Raw genomic sequence first — 9,054 nt, 5'->3', positions numbered from 1 at the left:
TATATATATATCCTCTTTCACTCATACTCTGCAGAAACGCTTTTGCTTCAATTCCACGTATGTCTGTACCACGTTTGTCTTAGAGCTGTAGTATTTAACTTTTATAAAAAATTATGTTTTCTACACTGTGTTGTGACAGGAAATACAATCGAGCTCTTTGCCTTTTCCTAGTGTACTTTGATAAAATTGCACAGGTAGATTTATGAAGACAATTCCTTACTTTAAGGATGTCAGGATGCCGAATACAAATGCCGATGACACCTTTCGGATTCTTATTTTATAACATAACATATTACGGCCTTTCTTCAACTTCTACTTGTGTCGGGATATTGTATATACAAACAAATGAAATGAAATAAGTTAAAGTTTTTGGTCGCAATGTACAAAAATATAAAAAAGTTCAAAGAATACTTTAGTGAGGCCGTTTGCGAGGAGCCCCAGCTGCTCACCCTCGTTGGGCAGAATCTCCTCGTCTACTGTGTCCTTCTTCACCGTGTCCTTGTGGACTCCGGTGTAGTACATGACGGACAGCTGGCTGTGCAACGTAACGGTGCGCGGCTCCGAGCTGACGTTCTTCAGCCTGATGGTCAGCTCTGCATTCTCCCCCATTCTGGGACCGTCGCCCTGCATCATCACTTCTAAAGAGACGTCTTCCGCTGTTGGAGACGAGTAGGCGGCTGCTTTGGAGCCGTAGCTACAGGCGGTTTCCACGGCAATACGTTCCTCCTCTGAACCTGATGAAAAAAATAAAACACAAACATTTTGAGCAAATTTAAAATAAATTGATTATATGCCGTGACAGCTTTGGAAGTTGCTGGAGTTATTGCATAAGATTGTGTCATAATTTTTTTGGTTTTACCTTCTGGGTGTTTGTAAAGGTGTGTGATGTCCAGGCGTTCGTCTGAGCCCACGGCCTTGGTGCTGATGGAGCGACCCACAGTGTTCTTCTCACTGTAGATTTGACGGAAGGTGCCATCTTTGTTCTTCTGCCAGTATATTTTATCACTATTCACCTGGAAGAGGCATGGGACCAGGTCAGTCTTTCAGTCATTTCTAAAATATTACGAGATAAAATTCCTCTGCAGACTGAGAATCCGACAAACCTCAGCAAACACAAAGGCGCAGTCGTGTTTGAGGTAGACCTGACCATTGCGGATCGCGCTGAGGGAAGCCGGGCCGCAGCGAAATATGCCCTGGCTGGTTTCCTGCGGTGTGGCATCGACGGTTTGCCAGCCTCCATTGCCAGGGGGCAAGTCTGGACGAGACATCCAGCAATCGGTCCAAACGTGGAAGTTCCTACCAAAAAAAGAAATGGGAAATGGTCTAAATTTAGATTCTTTTGTTGTTTTCTTGAACCCGTGTATGTCATGAACTCTGGCGTACCAGATAGAATCTGCATTAAGGTGTTCTATCGGCTCCATTTCCTCGTCCAGGTAGATGTCAGTCGTCAAGGAGATGTCGGTATCGTGCGCCGAGCTAAAGTTGGTCACCGTTCGAGCAGGAATGCCTAGACAACGTAACACTGAAACGGCACACCGACAGTTAGCGTCTATTCAAGACGGTTTTGTTGGAACATCAAACCAAAGACGCATCAGCTGACCTGCAGTGAAGACACCAGCAAAGACCCAGCACTGGCCGTACCGAACGGGCGTTCCCCTGCTTTCATAGTACTGCTTCAGGATCTCCACACTTGAACTCCACACAGTGGGGGAAGTTCCCTGTGAATAGTCTCCTGACCAGTTTCCTTCCAAAACACCGAGGTCGTCGGGAGAGTTTACCTAGAAATCAAGACATAATTACAATTTATTACCATGCGGTGCGGGTTGCACACAAACCATCACGAGTGCTTCTTTGAGAACTTTATCTAAAACGTGCCGTTTTTCTTTACAGGAGAAACCTGAAGTGAGCGCAGCTCCCTATTGATGTCTTTGAAAACCCTCCATTTTGGGAGTGAAAGAAAGATGTACACAAGGTTTTTCTTCAGAGGTAAACCTTTGATATGTTTTGATGAAAACAGAAAGAAGAGAGCTGGCTGACTGCTGTTTCACTTTTACGTACACACAGAAAGCCTTTGTGGGGATCCATTACTGATAACGCCTGCCTTTCCAATGTCCCTAAACATGACTGTGATATGCAATTTGCTTAATGCGTAATATAAACTGAAATCCCCGAAACCAAAAGATTAAATGGAGTTTTGTTGTTTTTAGGTGATTTTTCAACTCCAACAAAGAGGCAGATTGAAAAAGCTTCAACTAAATACATTTGTTCGTTTCTAATTTTTAATTCAGACTATTCTACAGGTTAGCAACTAAAATAACAGCTCAGATGTTGTCTGTAATTTAAATCTGCTGGCCAGCACAAACACAGAGTTAGCGCAATGAGCAGAAAGTGGAAGTACCGAGACATTTTTGCGAGGAGCCCCAGAAATGACATTTTCCAGAAATGTTAAAGAACAAACTGAAGAAAATTCAACTGCATACAATTTAAGGGTTGATATCTAAACAAAGCAGCGCAGCGACACAATTACTGTAACTAATGTCATGACAAAAAACTAAATGTCGGACTAAATGACCAAAAAACTTTTTTTTGATTGTTAGCATGAAGAACAGAAGCAACGCTGTTTACCATCAAAATACAAAAAGAAATTCAATTATATGAGATTCAGAAACACTCGAAAAGTAATGTTGTAATTCATTATTAAAATAGCTGTGATGCACAAGAAAGGTAAAAGCTTATTTACCAGAATTACATGATTGTTTGCCCTCAACTGCTTAATATGCACTTCGATGTGCAAACTTGTTCACAAGCTAGCACGAGGATGTTTGGCACTTATATACATTTTTACATGAATATGATGTTGCACACTAACAGGTTGAGCTTCTTGATCGAAGTAAACATTCAGAAAATGTATACGCATGTCATAAAAACATTAAGAGTTTTCACATGAAAATCTGTTTTAAAGAAGCTGAAATGTGGATTTGGCATAAAACTGGAACAACAACAGATTTACGTACCCCGATACGTAAATCTGAAGCATAGCAAATTAATAAAATTAACAGAAACTGAGCATATAAAACCCTTATGGAGGGGTTGAAGAGAGACTTTTATCGTCTTATAGTCTAAAGTTAAATTGTAGAGTAGCAAATTTAACATTAAAGTATTCAGATCATCGGGAGAAACGTCTCTACACAGGAGACAAGGCTGCAAAAAAAAGTAAAAAATATTCCAGGCTTGGATCTTTCAGCCCTCAGGCAACCTCGCTTTAAAAGGAGACAGGATTCTGAAGTGGAAATCACTCCTCAGGCTCAGAAACACTTCTAGAAACCCGGGGGAGTGAATCTCACTGTTATTTTCTACCACATGTTAAATCTCTGCCCTGCAAAGAACAAAACGTGGCAACAAAAACCACCCCTCACATGTACACATATTGTTTCTGATTTATGTCGACGACGTTGTGACGTTGCACGGACTCCTCTCTGTGCAGTAAAGAGAAAGCTTAAAAACATATTTAGAAAGAATTTTCCGCTTTAAAGCAGCAGATTTATTTTTGCATAAAACAGTAACAGTTGCTGGTTTGGTTGGAAGATAAAGGAGGGAACAGGTGATCGGCTCCTTCCTCACCATGGCTGAGATGATCCGCGTCACATTAACTGGGTCGCCCCAACCAGAGTTTGGGGTTCGACTCCGATCCAACATGAAGAGGCACGCGGCGAGGATCCCGTTGTTAAACTGGGAGAAGCACAGCAGAGCAGAAGTTAGTTTTGATGGATTCCGCTCAACACGGATGCTGCGTCGTCTTCCTCACCTGGCCGTAGTCCCACGTCCTCTCTCCGATCTGAAGATCTGTGCCGTAGTAGATCCGTCCAACGTCGTTGAGGACGTACTCCTGCCTCTCCTCCTCAGAGTCCAGGAAGACGGAGTCATCTGGGAGAGCAAGTGGGGACAGTCGTCCAAAAACCGAAGTTAAAATAAAAACGACCAGAAGCCATTTTAGATTTTATTTGGCCAGGAAGTAGCAAATATGGCAACAACTCCCTCCAACCACGTTGCCTTGCGTCCGGGCAGATTAAAAGCGTAATCTTTTTCATGTTCAATCTGAAGGCGCCGCATTTTACGCTCCAGTTCGACTGGGAGCTTTTGTTTGAATTATTGCCGAGCAGATGTCCTAATCATGCATAAAGAAAAAACATTGCCTCCTACATGTTTGCTCAGAGATGTGCTGTGACTGAGATGACATGAAAAGCTTTTATGACGCGAGGCACAAAACAGATGTTATTTTTGCACAAGTTCTTTTTATTATTTATTGACAAATGTTGTACATTTCTGACAAACAAATGACTTTTATTGGGATTTTATGTAGTATAGTCTGAACTTGCGAAGTGGATTCATGGTTCTCAAGTGGATTCAGCTCTAGACTTTGACTGGGCCACTCAAAACACACAAATGTGTATTGCTGTTATCCATTTGATTTTTACCTCTGGATAATTGTTAAAGGTGAGCTAAAATGTTCTCTCAAAATGTCAGCATGTATTTTACTCTTTCAATTTTTCGCTGTAAGAAAAGCATCCCAGCAGCATGATGCTGCCATCACTATGTTTCATATTGTGTTCAAGTGAATCCACAGTCCGGATTTTTTTCTCTACAGTAGTTTTTGGCATAATGCTGAAAAGTAACATTTTGGTCCTATAGCTAATACGCAAAAGAACAGCTACTTTTATAATACGGCCGCCAACGACAACGCATTTAACGCATTAATATCACATTATGCAGATTAATCGCATTACATATCTTGAGCTAAAAGCCTCTCTCCTGCTGAGGGTTCACTAAGTCACAGTCACGGTCTTGTACTGCGGTCAGAAACGTGAGTGAAGAGATGAGAGAGGAGAGTCAAACTGTTCAGCCCTGCAGGAAATTTCGCTTTTAAAAAAAAACTCAGTGGTGGAAATTTGCATAAAACCAAGGTAGCATGTAGCCACAGGTTACAGCCCGACATTTCAAAATTAACGTTTAAAAGAAAATGAATGCTTTTAAAAACTTCCTTAATATAAAAACTGAGTCTCGTCTATGAAATGTTTTTTTGAAAATTTTTTGAAAATGTGCATATTTAGATTTTAAGCTTAAAAAAAGCTTAAAAAGTTACAACATAGTGATTAATTGTGATTAATCACAGTCCTGGAGTGCGATTAGTCAGATTAAATGTTTTAATCCATTGACAGCCCTTGTTTATACTGAACTAAAGTAAACATGATGCTGATGCCACGACTTCCAGGCAACTTCCTAAAGCAGTCAGATCATTAAGAACGGTTACAGTCAAGGAGAATGAATACAAAAGAGTTTTCAAAATATGTTAGTAAAATGTTTTGAGAGCCATGCTGATATGGTTAGTTTATCACAAGGTCTACAGAAATTAGTGGTACATGGACTGAACCTGGTGGGTTTGGGGTCACTTCATCCACCGAGTGCGTCTGTCATAGATTACCTTCACACCAGGGGTTGAACAGCATGTAGATGTCATTGGCGGGGTCGTGTCTGGAGGTGGCCGGGCCGTTGGCGCAGCTCGTTTCCACGGTGAGCTGGTACCTGCCCACCACAGCTGTTGGAGGCGAATTCACAGACAGCTTTAGCCTCCTGTCGTCCTGCTGGACGACCGCGGCCTCCCAGCGACCGTCCTCCAGGTCCTTCACCAGAGGGACGATGACGTGGGTTCCGTTCGACACCGCAGGGAGGGGACCTGAGCAGAAGACAGAAAACGCACACGCATGTGAACGGTGTGAGGGACCGAGAGACATGTTGGAACAGAATCTGAGCTTTTGTTTGGCTCAGGAAGGCTGCTTTTGCTTTTTCACCCCAACTGAAGCCACACATGAATACCTGCTGGGTTTGAATAAACAGAAAGCAAACAGGCAGGAAACTGAGTGCATAATCTGGAATACACACACACACACACACACACACACACACGCACACACACACACACAGACACACACACACACACACACGCACACACACACACGCACACACACCTGATGAGACAGTTTTACCTCAGAACTGCTCTGCCAAAGTGCACAGAAGACATTAGTTTTCTCCGTGTTGGTGTCATTGGAGATTATTGATCTGTTAAAGCTAATTCCTTTCTTCCTTCTCTGACATTAAATTCTGTATTGCTGCATTGACAGCTGATAGAAACGTAGCATATCTTCCTCTTTCTCTAACAAATCCCCTCACAGGTTGTGGCTGCAGGGTGTGAAAAAGCTGCAGCTTCCTGTGATTTCCGTCCTGTTTCCCCCCTGAGCGGTGTGGCCTCATCTTAATTTGCTGTTCTCAAATACCAAAACATATCCAGTTTGTCGCTCCAGTCAGGAAACGCCACATTTTTCCTCGGCTCCGGTCGTGACCAGACGGGTGACCGATCGGGTGCCAGGAATCGGGAGACTGCTCGCAGTAGCACGAATAAAGAAAAAACAAAGGGAGCGTCCACTGTGTCTGAAAACACATCGAGCTGCCGACTCGCATCGAAGTGGCAGCTGGCTGTGCACCGCCGGGCTCGGCACCAGAGATGGGCTCTCTGGTGGGAAAATCTTTCAAACTGACACCGGATACTGTAGAGAAGCAAGTCGGTCGATGCCACGGCTCAGTTCACGTGGTCTGAATACGCAGAATATGAAAGGTCAGAGTTTGCCTGCAGCGTCTGAACAGGACTCTGAAATCCAAAAGTATTCACTGCCCCAGGGAAAAACTTGCACACCCCCTTAAACTTTAGCATGACTTCTGAACCGCACAAAATATTTCTCTATCTGTATTTTCATTAAAATTTTTCTTGATTTAAAAAAAAAGAAGAAAGCTATTTTCTTCTGTTTCACAATAATATTGCATTATGATATGTGATTGACAAACACGTGTTATCTTTAGTATTTTTTTATGCCACCGTCGATTGACCCAATTTTATTAGCAAAAAAATAAAATTGTCAAGAAGGTTAAAAATGCACAAGGTGTTGAAACAAGAAAATTCAAAATGCTTTGAAGATGAGAGGAAAATGTGATTTAAAGTCTGTGCACATCAGTTTGTTGAGGGATTTAGATGATGAAATGTGTGAAAAGTAAAAACATTGCCCATTTAAATAGAAAAATATAACAAGTATATAAATGTGTGTAAAAATGAAAGAAAGGGAGGCAGGGTGGGTATTGAGCGGCGTACACACGAGATGATTGACAGCGCTAAGACCTTCCTCTTGGCCCTGATTGGTTGCTTCTAGCTGGCAACTGAGGGAAGGCAGAGGTGTTCACGTTTTTCACAGCTCACCTGTTTCATATTATGCTGTCACGACATAGTAACAATTTTAACAAAAACGTAAAAAAAAGTAAAGTTACTGCAGCTTTAGGCTCTGATCTGTAGATGATACAGCAGATTTGTTGGTGCATTGATGTACGTTTACATATCTATATGTATATGTGCATGTATGTGTTATTATGTATGTGTTGGATTTGTAGTTTGATTCAAAGCTTTCATGAAGACTTGGGACAGAACCAGAGAAGCCTCTTTGATCACCTTCTGGTTTTGTTTTACAAAATATGTTGCTGGAAATTTTGCTACTAATGTTTTTTTCTCCAATGTGGAAAAAAAAGAAGGCTAAAATACCACAATGGCTTCTCAGTAAACCAGGTGCTGCATGGTTAAAATCTTAAAGTGTTGATGGGAGATGTGCCATCAGACCATTCCTCCTGACACTCAGCAGTGCTTCCCCGATAGCAGCTGGAGGCTACAGACGATTACTTATCCCATCTATCGAGCAAAACTGTAAATAAACTACAGCCAGTAAACTTTCTTCTCACGCACACACACACACGCAAACACACACATCTCTAAAGCCCAAATGCCAGCTTTGCATACAGCTATACCTCATATCTTCGCTTCCCGTCTCATAATCCACTGACGCCACCACTGAAAGATTCAGAGCCGCATTTATCTTCCCCAGGGCTGGTGGGCCCATTTTGTCTATGGCAATTTGTTTAAGACTCTGTAAGAGTGCAATCGCAGCTCTCTCTCTCTCTCTGTTTCTCTGTCTTTCTCGTTTAAACCATGTCAGATATTAAGTGAAATTTAGAGCCACTCTGAGCTGTTAGTGGGGGTTTTCAGGCCTCTGAAAGCAGAACATAAACAGGCAGAACATTTAGCTGTCAGAGGCTTTCACCTGGGTTTTTACAAATAACTGTTTGTTTTTGACTCAGCCTGCGATCTGCCTTCCTGCAGGGCGGCTTGTTTTCCAGAGCTGAAAGTGCTTGGAGTCCGCAGCGGGTGCAAGCAGGAAACAGAGATCTGGTCGAACAAAAATCTGGATGAATGAATAGCTTTTTTTTCCCTTTTTCCTTTAATCACTTAACGTGGTCGATTTCGTACAAAGAAGTCCTGCACTTAGCTAATTGGGATGACATTATACTCAATTTGTTTTTTGTTTTTTTCTATTTCATTCACTGGATAAATATGAATAGTTTATGCAACAACTAGAAGAAATCATGAATGAAAAGAAGCAGAAATATATAAACTTATAACAGCTGCTGTCCCGTATTCACAAAAAAGAGAATATTGGCTGTTCGATTCAGAAAACGATTATTTCAAATACACAAAAAAATACACAACAAAACATCGGCTTAGTCAATGTCATATCGCTCCATCATAACGAGTTTCACATTTCCTTTAAATGCGGAAAGAGGTATAAATTTCACTGTCAGTATTGTTCTATAAACAGACACCTTGAACTGACATGCATCTTTCCATCTTTTACGTTTTTTTGTTTTTTTCAAATCTCACTTCCTTTTAAGTGAAAACCCAAGAAATAACATAATCTACTTAAGTATATTTTGAACAGACTGCATTTTTCTAAGTAAAATTGTGCTTTTATATGAAACGTTTTAATACATATACAGAATATTTATATACCTTGCATGTGTAAAAATATATATTTCCAAAGCACACTTTCAAATTCTACCACAAATATACAGATATACATACATATCCAATGCTATTCTGAATTTGTACTGTAGGTAGCATTTTCAGAT

At 41.3% G+C, this 9,054-nt stretch overlaps 1 protein-coding gene across 1 annotated transcript in view; it reads right to left on the bottom strand.

The window, feature by feature from the left end:
* Positions 1-9,054, bottom strand: part of LOC103463816 (protein-glutamine gamma-glutamyltransferase K-like) — a 32,035-nt gene that overhangs the window by 1,619 nt on the left and 21,362 nt on the right. Inside the window, exons 4-11 of the mRNA XM_008407420.2 lie at positions 5,480-5,731; positions 3,806-3,924; positions 3,622-3,729; positions 1,601-1,778; positions 1,384-1,522; positions 1,104-1,296; positions 860-1,013; positions 450-734 (exon numbers count right to left, since the gene is read on the bottom strand). Coding sequence (XP_008405642.1) covers positions 450-734; positions 860-1,013; positions 1,104-1,296; positions 1,384-1,522; positions 1,601-1,778; positions 3,622-3,729; positions 3,806-3,924; positions 5,480-5,731 — 1,428 coding nt within the window. The remainder of the gene's footprint in view (positions 1-449; positions 735-859; positions 1,014-1,103; positions 1,297-1,383; positions 1,523-1,600; positions 1,779-3,621; positions 3,730-3,805; positions 3,925-5,479; positions 5,732-9,054) is intronic.

This window comes from Poecilia reticulata, linkage group LG4 (genome assembly GCF_000633615.1).
Source record: "Poecilia reticulata strain Guanapo linkage group LG4, Guppy_female_1.0+MT, whole genome shotgun sequence".
Classification (NCBI taxonomy): domain Eukaryota; kingdom Metazoa; phylum Chordata; class Actinopteri; order Cyprinodontiformes; family Poeciliidae; genus Poecilia; species Poecilia reticulata.
This window is presented reverse-complemented; position numbering and strand designations above follow the sequence as displayed.